Source organism: Diuraphis noxia, unplaced genomic scaffold (assembly GCF_037042655.1).
Source record: "Diuraphis noxia isolate RWA-SAM2 unplaced genomic scaffold, SU_Dnox_SAM2 contig0004, whole genome shotgun sequence".
Classification (NCBI taxonomy): Eukaryota; Metazoa; Arthropoda; class Insecta; order Hemiptera; family Aphididae; genus Diuraphis; species Diuraphis noxia.
Window position 1 is genome coordinate 25061972 of NW_028301714.1, and position 15165 is coordinate 25077136.

At 28.4% G+C, this 15165-nt stretch overlaps 1 protein-coding gene across 1 annotated transcript; it reads right to left on the reverse strand.

The window, feature by feature from the left end:
* Nucleotides 1–8318: 8318 nt before the first annotated feature.
* ATPsynO (ATP synthase subunit O, mitochondrial) lies at nt 8319–14612 on the reverse strand. Its single transcript, XM_089226914.1, has 6 exons — nt 14455–14612; nt 14355–14396; nt 14173–14283; nt 13971–14103; nt 12553–12665; nt 8319–8745 (listed from the first exon to the last, which is right to left on the reverse strand). Exons 1-6 carry the CDS (start codon nt 14479–14481, stop codon nt 8545–8547), a joined length of 627 nt encoding a protein of 208 aa, XP_089083040.1. The 5' UTR covers nt 14482–14612; the 3' UTR covers nt 8319–8544.
* Nucleotides 14613–15165: the final 553 nt, after the last annotated feature.

The following is a 15165-nucleotide window of genomic DNA, read 5'->3' on the forward strand; positions in this document are numbered from 1 at the left end:
TACAGTTATAATTTTTTTTTATATATTCACATATTATAGTAAAAAAAAGCTTTGACCTTGAACTTTGAGGATGGTTCCTGGTAACAAATAATTGTAAAAATTTGAGTAGAAATGCCTAATATTTTTTTTTTAATAATTGTGAAAAACAAAATAATCAACCACCAAAATCTTAAAAATTTAATACAAAGTTCAACATACATTTTTCTTTCAGAACCTAAGTATTTCAAAAATATATGGGCATAATTTTTTCATTGCCTTTCAAGTTAATATTTTACCCTTATTAGATATTAATGCAAAATATAACATTTTTATAATTTATAAAATATTTGTATAAAACTTTTTGACACAATAAACTATGGCTTAAATATACTAGATGGCACCCTTCTACATAACTTAATCACATTAAAGAAATACAATGGCAACGTAAGGAGGCTACATATAATTAATTTAGCCATGGACTGTACCGTTATGTTGCCATTTTATTTTGTTTGAAAACAATATAGGCCTATAATTTAGGCCTATGTACCTTGTTTTCTATATACAATGAAATTTTCAACATGTTTAGATTTATTTTAATTTTTAAGTCATTTATACCATTTCGGCCATTGCATGAGAATGCTCAATATTAGAAAGGAAAAATATTTCTTATTATTTAGAAACAAAATATATAATCTGACTATCTATCTGAGTGTCCAATATATTTTTTTTATTTGCTTAAAATTATTTTAACTTAATATGTAAGTACCTATAAAGGCTATAATGTGTATTTTGTGAATGGTCAATGGTCTTCAGTAAACTTGAGAAGACTGAATAACTACTTAAGCTTGAAAGATATCTTTAAATCAACTGGGCAAGAACATCTTTTTTTCTTGTCAATTGTATCTATAGGAAGAGTTGAGTGGAATATACAAATAAACTAAACCATACACGTTTAAATCATGAACAAATTTTAACATTGTGAATAATAATATAATATTACGCACTAAAATTGAGCAGCCATGGAATAGGTATCTCGAACACCTGAAGAACTATATTTATAATAATACTATAGCTTTAATATGAACTGCCACATCCAAGACTGTAATGTGTTATCTTAGCATTAACGATCACCTTATAAGTTATACTTAAAATACAGTGTGCGAAATATTATGTAACTTATTAAACTGGGTGTATAGTTTAATTTACTTTCAACACTTCGTTTTAAACAATATACCTTATATATAATCCATAACTAATCCCCAACATCTCTAGAAACTTGTTAGAAACTTGTTCGTGGTGTTTGCTTAGCCAATACCTATGTCAGTTAACTGCTCTTTGCTGGTCACATACTTCGGGGAAAACAGGCTTCAATAAAATTCTCACGAATATAATCAGCGGACATCGATATGTTTAGATATTCTGAATTTTTCACTAGTTTTATTGAACTTTAGTTGTCTGCATTCAAGACAGTTGTATCTTCCTGTGTCACCAGATGTCAGATGATCACTGATAAGTGGCAATAACAAATACAGCTCCTGAACCGCTGACTCGGTGCTACGTATTCTGCCTTTGTAATTGAAAATTCTTCAGATTTTTGTGCTTTGTGCACCATGCAACTACGATTCCATTCGTCGTCATAAAAACGGATCTCATCGATATAGATCGTCTCATGGTTGTATCACTGACATAATCTGCAACACTATATCCATGAAATTTGAGTTTCACACTAGAATCATAAATTAAACCATCGTTAACCATCCCTTTAAATATTAAAAACACGTTTAACCGCATTCCTAAGATTTTTTTTATCTTTTTCTAAATAACGACTGACAAGATTCATAGCAAATGCTGTATCAGATCATGTATTTTGGTTTAGATACGAGTTTTTAATTGCTTCTCTGAATGGAACTTCCCTCGCTTGCAATGATCCTTACAAATTTAGATATTGTGAGTGTTGTGGATCTGCGGAAAATGCAGTACGGTGGTTTCTTCCATAATGAATCTCTCTAAAATGCGATTGCAATATGAAAATTGAATCATCTAGTCTCTAATCTGATTCAATATTCAAGTAATGATTAAGTTCACCTTCCTTCGTCTCGAAGTTGTTCTTTAAATTCTTGTCCATCACGACCACTAACTCGTCATTCTTCATCGCGATTAGATCATCATCTACGAAAATAGCGACAATAAGTAATTGTTTGTTTTTTATTTACGAGTATACAGGGATCTGCTTTTATTTCTTTTAGATCAACGTTTATTAGCATATTTTTGAACTTCTTGTCCCAGTACCTCGATTTCAACCCATGTAAACTCCGTCGATTTTTACTAACTAATTGTGTTCGATGTTAGTAATCTTTTAGTTGTTTCGTATAAATTCCTTTTTAAAGACCTCGATGTAAAAATTATGTGTTAATGTTAAATTGAGTTTTGATTTTCTAGCTGCTGCTATAACAATAATAATTATTACCAGGGTTGGGATTTTATAGCACTTAAAATTGCATAAATATGCGCTATAATATAACCTTATATATTGCTAAATATGCCCTAAAAATATGCAATAAAAACAACAAAATATGCACAAAAAAGGAAATTTATTAATTAAAAGGTAATTAATAATGTTTTAATCACTTACAAATTATTCATATCATCAATTATTCATATTCAATAATTTAGAAATTTAAAATTAATTAAGTATACCTACAACGCTTGTTCGTTGATAATCGGCGATTAATAATCGCAGTAGATAGTAATCGACAAAAAAAAACCCAACAAAATCAGCAGATAACAAAAACTAGAACCAAATACCTACTACGAAATTATCGTAATAATTCGATTAAAAAAATTTTAAAACACGTTTACTAAAATATAATTTCATAAAATATGACCGATTTTGATTCAAAAACATGTGAAAATGCAAAAAAAGTCTCAAAAAGTCCAAAAAAAGCACTAAAAACTAAAAATAGGAAAATATGCAAAAAAAAGCAAAATAAAATTTTTAATTTGAGTTCTCTGTATCACGAAACACATTTTTAGCTTACTCTGCTACTTTTTAAGCATCTCATAAGAAATATGCAAATGCTATAAAATCCCAACCATGATTATTACTATGATTGAATCATATTTCACAACTTGACTGAATGTTCCTTTAGATTTTTTATTTAGAGGTGGGACCCAAGAATCCATGTTTTATTTTTATTCTATTACGACATTCCATCATTCATCGCTGTCTTCCAATCGTCGACATTGTCACCATTACTCACCTGTCATAATAGCTTCTTCATATAATCATATGTTATATGTAATTGGAATAATGGGATCATTACATGCTAAAAATAATGCATCTCAATATAGGTACCAAATAGTTTTATTAAGTGTTCCTCTGCCTCTAAATGTCATAATATATATTTGTTCTTTTCCTCCTATTGGTATTTGTTCATCATCGTCCAATTTTTCTTTGTTGTTATTGTCTTCCTCATCTTCAGCTTCACTTATTGAATTTACTTATTCATTTATAATTTATGACTGTGTAGCTGAAGGTGGTTACTGAATCTTCTTTACATATTGCATCTCTGCTTAGGGCAACTTCTCTTCCTCAAAACCATATAGGTTTTTCCTTCATGATCTGTATTTCTTGTACGATTTATTTATTTATTTAAATACGACTGTATTTAATGTTTCACCTCAAAGTGTCTTAGACAAATTTTTGCTGCACATAACATAGTTCTGACCATCACTTCTTCAATATTGTTCTCATTGACCTACCCGCTTTGATATTTTACTGAAGTGTGTAAAGAAGGTATGGTAGGTACACTCGTCTTATATTATTCCAAATCAACCCAATATGGCTCTAACTTAATTGATTTTATATTCCAGACTAAAATCATTTTAGTAATTACTAAAACATTCAACTAATTTTTGACTGTATTTAAAAATATTTCAAATTTATTTTTCACTTCTGATTTTTGGCTCCTAAAATACGTATACTTGTAACTAGAATAATCATCCAACATTTAACAAAATATCGTTGTATATCACTGTGAATTATCTGACTTATTTTTATGGTTTTATTGTTACTCAATTTGAACGGTTTTCTGTGTTATTCACCATTAACGCAAGCTCCACAAAAAATTTGTTTTTCGTTTCTGTTTCAAATAGTTTCGAATATTGTAGACATTCTGATACTTAACATTTCATGCCACTTTTGTATCGGGAGATTTTTAACCGCAATATTTGTTCAGACTATGGTACCTATAATGGCCTTGTTCTCAGAACTATTAGAAGAAAAATTATATTCACGAACTCCAAATTCCAATAGCAACTATACGACTATCTTTTTTGAATATACAACCTTCACTGTATGTCATCAGTTCTATACCTTTGCCAAGACATACTTCTCATGAAAGCAAATTAATCTTAAGATCAGGTATGTGTAAAACTTTTAACAGATGACTATCAACCCGTTCATCGCCGATTCTCGCTTCATCGCTTGGACATTTATAATACCTTAATCAATAATCATAATACACGTATAGCCGTATAGGTACTGGCAATTGAATTATCTTTTTTGTTGTTTGGTATTATTTGTATTCTTAACTTTTCAAAAGATCTAACTCTGGACATGTCAACATAAAGTTGACCATGGCTAAACACAGGTTGGGGTAAATACAATCCTACTTTATGCAATGCTTGACCCTGCGCTTTGTTTATTGTTATAGTAAAGATATTCTTATTGGAAATTGACGTCTGGTGAATGAAAAGGGAAGAGTAGAATCTGACGGGGTCAAATCAATTCTAGGCTATAAAATACGATGACCAGTTCCTTGACCAGTTATAGATTCCAAGTCTAAAGAATGATCGTACATATTTCGTACAATAAATCGTGTGCCATTCATTAGATTGGAGGTGACATTTAAATTTCTCAAGAGTATTACAATAGTACCTTAGTTTCTTTAGTACCAAACTGTGCGGTGGTAAACTACTGTTAAAATAAACTATCTAAAAATTCTGTAGGAAACAAAATATCGTCACAGTCTTTTGACACTGTGCCTATTTAAACTTAAATACGTTTTTTCTGACCCTGGTAACATATTGACAATTGAGTTATTTATTTCATCACAATGTTCATTTTTAGGTAGGTACAAGAATTGCAAATTGTGAAAAAATAAACACATTTTCTAAATTAAAAATAAAATTTCCAAATACGTCTTTTATTATATTTTTTGATAATAACGATGGTTTAATTTCAATAGAATATTCGTCCGAATCGGGATTTATTAGTGGATATTCACCATTTCCAATTTGTATCAAAAACTTGGAAAATTCAATTTCATTTTGGTTTACTCTCATACTTCTAAATAGTTTGAGAATTTTAAAATTTGGCCAAATCGGAGAATGTTTTATGCAGTTTTGTATTGTAAGCTGTCTAGAGCCATGTGGGACAACTGGTAAAACTTGTCTAAAATCTCCTCCTAAGACAATAACTTCCCCACCAAAGAAAGCGTTGTTTTCCAATATATCTTTTAATAATCGATTGAAAAAATGACAACCATTAACGCACACGCACTTGCCATAGGAGCTTCGTCCCAAATAATAAGTTTTGATTTTCGAATAGTTGATGCCTCTTTGCTATTTACCCCTTCAATGATGAAACTGAAGTATCAGTCAATATCAAAGGTAATCACTAATTTAAATCGGCTATGTACTGTGCGACCTCCGGATAACAGCATTGCTGCTATTCCAGTCCAAGCAACCGGAATTACATCATTATAACCCATAATAACCCATTTCTATACAATTGTTAATGAGACATTTATAGACGGATGTTTTCCCTGTACCACCAGGTTAGTGTGACCAGACGTCCCCCATTGGGGGGGATTGTCCCGTTTTTCAGAGGTGCGTCCCGCACATCTAAATGTCCCACTTTGGTCCCGCATTTATAAGAATTTAATTGGTACATCATGATTCATGATTCTACACTCTGCAGTCTGCAGGACGTTGTATCAGACTTGCAATCATGAATTGATAATAATAAAAATTTTATCCAAGGATAAGTATTAAAACTGTAATTGTGATTGTAAATTAAAATTTGTTTAAGTAAAAACTTTAACATTTTAAAATATATGTAGCACCTATCTAATTGTTTGTCTGATTTGTTTATCAATAAAAAATAATTTTAAATAAAATGAAATGTAATGTATTTGCTATTATTATGTATTTACATTTTACGTACCTCTTTTTTTAAGTGTCCCTCTTTAGGATAAAATAATTATGGTCACACTACACCAGGTCCATAAATGAAATTTGCGTTAGGAACACTTGTATTTTCTAGGTTCACACATTTCATAATGGTGCTTAGTGGCACTAAGTTGGTGCTTATAATATCACGCTGTTCTCGATTTGCGCTGTCAATTAGATCATGTTGAATTGATAATGGTAATGTATCTTGTTGATTTGATTCGCTGTCTATTGTAATAGCAGCATCATAATATTCTGGTAAACCGATTGATTTCAATGTCTGACCATGCAATTTTAATGTTAATGAAATATCTGATAAGGATTTTGCATAAGCAATAATGACATGTGAAATTTGTCTTCACTCATTGCCATTGGCGCAAATAGAGGGGTGCAAAAGAGTCTTTAGCACCCCCAAGTTTTAATTTAGCACCCCTTGATATTTTAAATCTAACTATTATAATTATAATAAAATAACATAAATTTTATGTTTTTAATAGTATAGCACCCCACGTTTTAGAGGTCTAGTTGCGCCTATGCTCATTGCGTGTATAATAATTAATAATATAATTCACTCATTAACCAAAAGAGACAAATGACATCGCACTGTTATATTGACGTATATGTTCTCTAAAATGTTTGGACTCATTATTTTCACCAACAAACAAATCAAATATTTCATTAGGTAGACGGCTCTCCGGTAAAGATATTTTGCTATTACCACAACATAAACTGAAATGCCCCCTAGTCGTTTTTTCACACTCAAAGTGCAACAAATGACAATGCTCGCATTTAAATGTTAAATTACCCAAATTATAGGGAGTAACGAGAACTATATTATGTGATAAAGCGCATTTATAAAATAATTTAAACAATAATACACTGATTACACTGTGATTCCGAGTTTCTTCATGTTTTTTCTTCCTCGTCTTCCAGTTAAAGAATGTGTTTTACGCTTACTATTAGTGTTTGCAGTTATTTCTTTAAGTAACATAAATGAATTTTGAATATTCATATTATTACCAAAAACTAAAACACTATAATGTCCTGCGTCGCCATTGCCAGAAAATAATAAATTACACATTATAGCACCAGAACCATAATCATTAGATCTATACACACGAAATGTATGACTTGAATAAAGTCGATTAATGCATTTAAGTTCGACGTGACCAGCATTACTCACCATCTAGGCTCATCAAATGTTCGTTATCATTAGAATTATAAATAGGTAGTCTATACGAAAGCTTACCAATGACAAATTCTTTGTACACATCCCATTTACTTACCACCAAGTTAACCACTCTTAATCGAATATTTCGATGTTCTTCTTGCGTGCCGAATATTAAATGTGACACGGAACGAAATAAACAGTTTCCATCGCCTGGTATTGCAATTAATTGATATTCCATTTTTCGACGACGACACTACAACGATAACTGTTCAAGAACAGTAACAATTATTGTACAATTATTCAACTATTTGATTTTTTTTACCGTAACCCGGCAGTGACGGGTAATTCAGCTAGTATAATTAGAGCACTATAGATAGTGGTCCCTTTATAGTGCCTTAGTATAATATAATAAAGTTGTAAAGATGTGTGAGTGCACACGGCAAACAGCGCTTGTCGCTATGTAACAATAGCGCAAACTTTATACTTCCAATAACTTTTAAAATAATTATTTTTTTGGACTTTTCTCTTTTGATGGCTCTTCTGCACACCGAGTACTTTTGTTTTAAAAAAAAAATCATGAAAATCGGCCCGGTAGAACTTCAGATATAACTGTCACAAGAAATCGCCTCATGTTTTAATAATAATAATTAATATATAATAAAGATATGTATTTTAAGCTATTTTTATTAACTTTTCTTAAAGTTAAAGATACCTATGCTAACAAAATATATCAGCAAAAAATTGATATTAAAGAATGTAGTAGCCGTTAAAAATACTAAAAATGTATGAATCTTCACACACTGTTCAATAGATATCATGCAAAAATTTCAAAATTAAATTTCAAATTGGATATTACAGAAGTACTAGTCACAGATAGAATTAAAAAAATCTTTTAATGCTAGTAGAAATGTAAGATCTAACATTAAAAAGCACATTTGATTGGAGAAGACTCAGAAAAATTCTGAGTATGATTTATTTCTTTAAGCTTTACCCCAATAAACGTAAGAGACAAATATGTATGTAATTTTTTGTAAATACACTAGAATTTTAATGGTAGATTTTTAAAAAAAGAACATTAAAAATGTACATAGTTAATTTATAATAATTAGTACACACTAAAATATTTCATTTTTTACTATGACTAAACATCGTATTTCAATTTAAACGGCTTCCTGGATGATTTCGGTGTACTTCTTAATTTTTGTAGCAACACTCATATCAACATATTTGTCACCAATGCTGACTATCATTCCACCAATAAGTGTTGGATCAACTTTTAATTCTAACTTGATTGTCTCTCCTTTTTTGGAAAATGCTTGCAATGTCTTTTTAAGTTCCTGTTGATCAGCTGAATCCAAAGGCTAAAAATCAAAATATATGTATAAAATTATTATGTGACTAACTTTATTTTATTATTATGAAACATACTACCTATAATTTAAAAAATCTTTTTGCGTACAATATTATGATATGAATACTTATATCATAGAAAATTTATGAAATAGATACAGGTTATTTCCACATCAGTAAATTGGTATTAATAGTAACTTTTTTATGAAATAGTCACTCCTATATGATATTGTGTAATTTATTTCATAGTGTGTTCATTCAATTTATATACTGAAATTAATTATTTACTGCACACATATATTATAATTATGTTTACTCCACTAAGGGGCATCACTAAATATTTTAGCAGAATGATTTTGGGTCAAAATGGGATGGGGTTATTGAGAAAAGAAAGAGGTTGTTGAAAACCTATTTTTTTTTTAATGTTTTTTGATAGAACATTTTTTCTAATTATTACAAAATTAACAAAGTTAAAGTAAGTTAAAATTAATAAACAAACAATATTTTAACATTTTAAAATGCTTATTTTATACTCAAATATCTCTGATATTATTAAAACATGATTATTTTTACACAAAGATGTCATATACAGTCACTAGAGTTTATCTAATAAAAAAATTTAGATAAATGATTTAAAAAAATTACCTTGAATGTTTAGTTTGTTTATTTATTTTATTGCACAAGTAAAATTAGGATTAACCATATAAACAAACAAGTGTTGAAATACTAATTAACTTGACAATTTGTTAATACATAATTTAAACTTTGTAAATTTTGTAATTAGAAGAACTTTGATGAATTTTTTTGAAACAAAATTGTCAGGATCTGCAGACATAATTGCAATTAAATAAAGTAAGTTGTATTGTGAGAAAAGAAAAACATTTTAAATGTATACATAATACATTTAATTAAAAATTAGTTTGATGATACATAGTTATATTGAATACGTTTCATGAATAATTATTTGTCATTTTAAATCATCATACAAAAAAAAAAAAATTGTAAATAACAAAATAAAATAATTATTAAAAAAAGAAAAATAGAATTTATAAAGGTATAGGTAGGTATGAATTTGTTTGTTTGTTGGTTTTATTTATTTATTTATTTGAGTTGAGTTATATAGTTGTACACTGTATGATTTAACATTACAAGCATTCGATATTAGGGTATCAAGGTATTATGCAAATGCTGATAGGACATTACATCAGTACCAACAAAATCCAACTAGATAAATAGTACAAATATTAATATATTTTTATGTTATTTAATATTTACTTCCAATAAGTTAATCTCGGACTTTGTGACTTTGTATGTGTGATATCTTAACCTTATAATAAAGTTTAAGTGCAATCAAGTATATTTTTTATTTAGATTCTGAACGGAGTGATGAATGTATTGATTTTACAATGATGTGTTTTTTTTTTTGTGTGTGTCTATGTACAGCATAACTAGTAGAAAAAATGCTTCAATTTCAAACTTTAGGGGTGGTTTCTGATGTAAAAGTGAATATCCTTGGTGCATTATAGAGGTCAAAAGTAAACATTTTCCAACAGTTTTCAAAAAAATCGAGAAAAACAAAAAAAATTACAGAAAACGGGAATTTTTACGCAAAACCAGTTTTTGGCCTAATAGATTTTTTTATATGGTTGTAATTCAAAAACTAATCACAGTAAATACTTAAAATTTTCAACAAATGTTTATGATAGTGTTATCAATAAACAGTTAAATTTTCAGTTATTTATAGACCACTGAAATTTTCGATTTTTATGAGAATTGTTTTTTGAAGTGTTGGTACAAAAATTTTGAATGACCAAAAAAAACTTGAAAATTTAATACAAGGTTCTTTATGAGTTTTTCTTAATGTAGCTAAAAAAATTAAAAATCGTTAGTCACAATTTTTTTTTATAAGCGTTTATAGTTCAAATTTTAATGAAATTTGTCGATAACACGAAACTTTGCAAGTAATTTTGAAGTTGAAAAATCATAAAATTTTTTGTGTTTATAACTAAGGATTAAAAATATAACACTAAGTATTCCATGAGTTTTCCTTCAAATAGCTATAGAGAAAACTCGAAGCATCATTATAGGAACAATTTTAAGTGCGTTAGAATTTTATATTTTTCGAAATAGCATAACGATAACGATTTATCCTCAAACGATTTTAAATATTTGATATTATTCAAAAAGTATAAGTCCTAGATACTTGAAAATTTTACCAGTTATTTAGATTGACATTCTCTTTACATGATTTAATTTTCAAAATATTTTGACTTTTTTTAGATATTTATTGACAACTGAAATTTTCAATTTTTCTGAAAATTTTTTTTTGAAGTGTCGATAAAATTTTTTTGGCCCAATCAAAATACTTGAAAATTTAATACAAAGTTTCTCATAAGTTATCCTTAAGATTATTAAAAAATTATAAGAATACATAGGCACAATTTTTTTTTATTAGCATTTGAAGTTCAAATATTGATAAAAACTCGTCAAAACCATGAATATTTTTTTTTTGTGTCTGTCATCTCGTTTTGGGGCAGTAAAAGTGCTTCGATTTTTGACTTCAGTACCTTATTCGATCAGAAAGGGAATCTAGTTGGTACTTTGGTGCTCAAAATGTTTATATATTTTTCTAAATAATAATCGAGATAAATAAACTAAAAATTAAGGGAAAAACGGGAAATTTTACGCACAATCAGTTTTCAACAAGGTTGTCAAATGTTGATTCTGATTATTGATGTAACTTTAAAACAAATGACCATTGATTCATGAAATTTTCAGCGAATGTTTTTATAAGTATATTCTATCCACCATGAAATTTTCAAAAATGTTTGACTTATGTTGTACTATTCATAGGTATATGCAATTTTCGATCATTATTAGATTTTTTTTAAATTAATATCGATAAAAATTTATTTTTTGGGTAGAAAATATTGAAGATTTAATACAAGGCTCTTAACATATTGTTACAATATCAGTTGAAAAATAAAAGAAATTCATAGTCACAATTTTTTTTATAAGCATTCAAATTTTGAATTTTTACAAAATACGTAATAATCACAAAAATTCGCAAATTGTTTTAAGTTAGAAATTCATAAAAAATTTTCTTTTTAAATCTAAGATTTGAAAATTTAATACAAGATTCCTTACAAACTTGGTAATATTTATCACAAACAAAATGTCCACCGAAAATTCAAATTAAATTTTTATTAGCATTTGAATTTCAAATAGTGACAAAAATTCGTCAAAACCATGAATATTTGCAAATTATTTGGTAGTTCAAAATTCATAATATTGTTTGTATTTATATCTAAGGTTATACAATTTAACACTAAGTTTTTCATAAGTTTTGTTTCAAATAGCTATAGAGAAAATTTGAAGCGTCATTATAGGAAAAATGTTTTGAGCGTTTGAGTTTTAAATTTTTATGAAATTGCGTAATGATAACGATTTATCCTCAAACCAGTTACGAGTATATGTATATCTATGATAATATAAGGTATTATGAATTATGATAACTACATGCAATGTTTTTGGAAAAATTGATTAACCATGCCTTATGCAAAATGCGTCCTAATTGAAAAATAAAATATTTGTTTCAAAATAGAATATATGACAATATTTAAATATATCATAGACTGACAAATCATCTCCGTTAAGAATCGTTTATCGTATACAATGATACATATCATTGCATTCAAATTTAATCCCATCCATTACAGTAACCTACCAGTGTTATTAGACATACTTAATTTGAAAATAAATTTAACCTTAATTGATATATATACAAAAATTAATAAACAAACATATTTAGTACGTACCTTAGCAGTTGTTACAATACATGGCAAATCTCCTCGGTGTGCAGCCATGATAATTTTGAAACTGTTGATGATTGAATTTAGTTTTTGTAATCTACCATTTTCAGCCAACATACCTATAAATAAAATATTTTTATATCCAAGTATTTGCAGGTATGGAAATTGCATATTATATTAATTTATATCAGTGTTAAATTTACAAAATACATTAAATTTAATAAAAGATGTACAACCTCCTAATTTATCAACTATAATAGATTGTTAAATGTTACAATTACATATTTTTATTTGATAAATTACAGTTTAAGAAAGTACAATTTTTTGAATAAATGCTAGTGAATGTTATTTTATCACCAAATAAAACTTACTAGATGCAGAAAATAGACTAAATTGAAGGTTAAAAAAATTAGCATACAAATAAATTGATTCTAAATATTATTAGATTGAGAACTTTTTTTTTTTATTCTTTATTATTATATACACAATCTGTACCTCATGGGTACAATAAGAGTATTAGCTGAGATAATATAATACATGAAAAGGCTTGATAAAAGCAGCCACCCAGTGATGACACTTAAATATTGAGATTATACATTAATTTGTAGATATATATATATGAATTTATTTATTTACTGTTTTTATAATATTATGTTAGCATATCTCTACACCAGTGGCGTTTTAAACGCCTTGGAGGATTTACCGGAATAGCATTTGCTGAAAGAGCTTTAATTAAAGGATTAAGATGAGATGCAAGCCGATTATGGAATCTTTTATAGTAAGTGACTGCTTCTTCTTCTACAGATTTGATTTTCAGGTCCGCGTGAAGGGTATGATTAGAAACATAAGAGGGGGAGTTTGTTAATTTTCTTAATGCAATATTTTGAAAAGCCTGAATACGATTTGTATTTGATTTTTATGCATTTCCCCAGAGTTGGAGACCATAGGTCCAAATGGGTTTGATGAGGGATTTATACATTAGAAGTTTTATATTAAGGTTGGTGTGTTTGTTATCGACTAGTAAAGATTTAAGCATACAAAGTCGGAGGTTTAGTTGAAGTCTTTTTACCAGTGTATGTTGGAACCATGTTAGTCTACGGTCGAGGGTTAGGCAAAGATATTTTACTTTTGGAGTAGTCGGAATTTGAGTGCCATAAAGAGTTACTGGCATACAGTATCCTAGCTTAAGGGTAAAAGTTGTGTGATTAGATTTGGTTTAGTTCACCTTAAACCTCCAATTAGATTGAGAACTAAATACATAATAATGAATGTCTAATAGATTAAAAGTAGAAATAAATTAGACATATCTAAAGAATAAAGCTAAGTTATACTTGTATGTAATTGTTACGCTAGATTTGTGTGAATTATTATATCTTTATGAATGACATATTGGGCCTATGCCAAAATATAAAAATTAAACATACTCAAAAAATTGGATGATGGAGGTGAAAGAGCAAGTTTCTTTGCAGCCAATTGTAAAGTGCTAGACTTTAATGATCTTTTGTTAATTGGGTTATCAACAAATTCCTTAAGGACTTTATCTGATTTTAATGCAGTCTGTAAAACAAATGTTCAGATAATTCATAAAATATGTAATTTAGTAATTAGATTACAATCAATCAATACCTGAAATTTGATTAAATCTTTTTCGATGGCTTCCAATTTATTCTGTTTTGTTCCGGCAGAAAACAAAGCGGTGGCATAACGCCCTTCAATACCAAATACTTTAATTGGGGGCTGTTTATGATAAAAACAAAATTTACTTTACACAAATGAACTATATTTTTATTATATAAAAAATTACTCACTTTGACCATTCCTTGGGTTGAGCCTGAGCTTAACGATCTCGCCTGAAATACCAAAAACAATCATTTATATGAAACGACAAAAACAATAACCTATACTTACGACTGTTGTAAATTTTGTGGATGCCATTTTGTAATTTATAGTTGAAATGTTCTTTTTCAAACTACAAATTTAACAAGTGCGAGAATTATGAGAATTTTTGGGGAAGGTCAAACTGCTCTAACTAAACTCGAGTAAACTCTTAATTTTCGTTATCACCATTTTAAAAAACATATGTATTAAATTATTACAGTGCAAACATTCTAGAGATAATAAACTATTGTCCAATTCCCACCGTTGTTACTGCTTGAAATAACAATAAAATTTACACAATGATTGGAAACGTCAGCTATTCTGAGCACAGACTTCTAGACTTATTATAGAAGTCTGTGATTCTGAGCTATTATTATTATTATGCTGAGATGTTAAAACCCTGATACAATTAATCCAAAAATGTATTTTTGTCATAAACCAAGTCAAACGGCAAATAGCCTTCGTTGGTTGGTTCTTCCCTCATAATATTCAAGCTCCTACTTATTTTATAATTAAAACATACTTTATGTTTATTGTACTTTTTTAGATTCTGAACGAAGTGATGAATGTATTGATTTTACAATGATGTGTGTTTTTTTTTTTTGGTACTTGTTTGTTATCGCCCCGCCAGTACACCGTATAAAATTTATCGCCCCGCCACTCTTGTTTGTTATCGCCCCTCCATAAATAAAAAAAAATATTTCAATGTATAATATTATGTTATTTTATTTTAATAGTGTT

Bases quoted from the DNA above. Each gene is read 5' to 3' on its own strand.
- ATPsynO (XM_089226914.1), bottom strand. From the start codon at position 14,481: ATGGCATCCACAAAATTTACAACAGTC. The intron at 14,397-14,454 runs GTAAGTATAGGT...TTGGTATTTCAG, and splicing joins CCACAAAATTTACAACAGTC to GCGAGATCGTTAAGCTCAGG. The intron at 14,104-14,172 runs GTATTGATTGAT...TTTGTTTTACAG, and splicing joins AAGATTTAATCAAATTTCAG to ACTGCATTAAAATCAGATAA.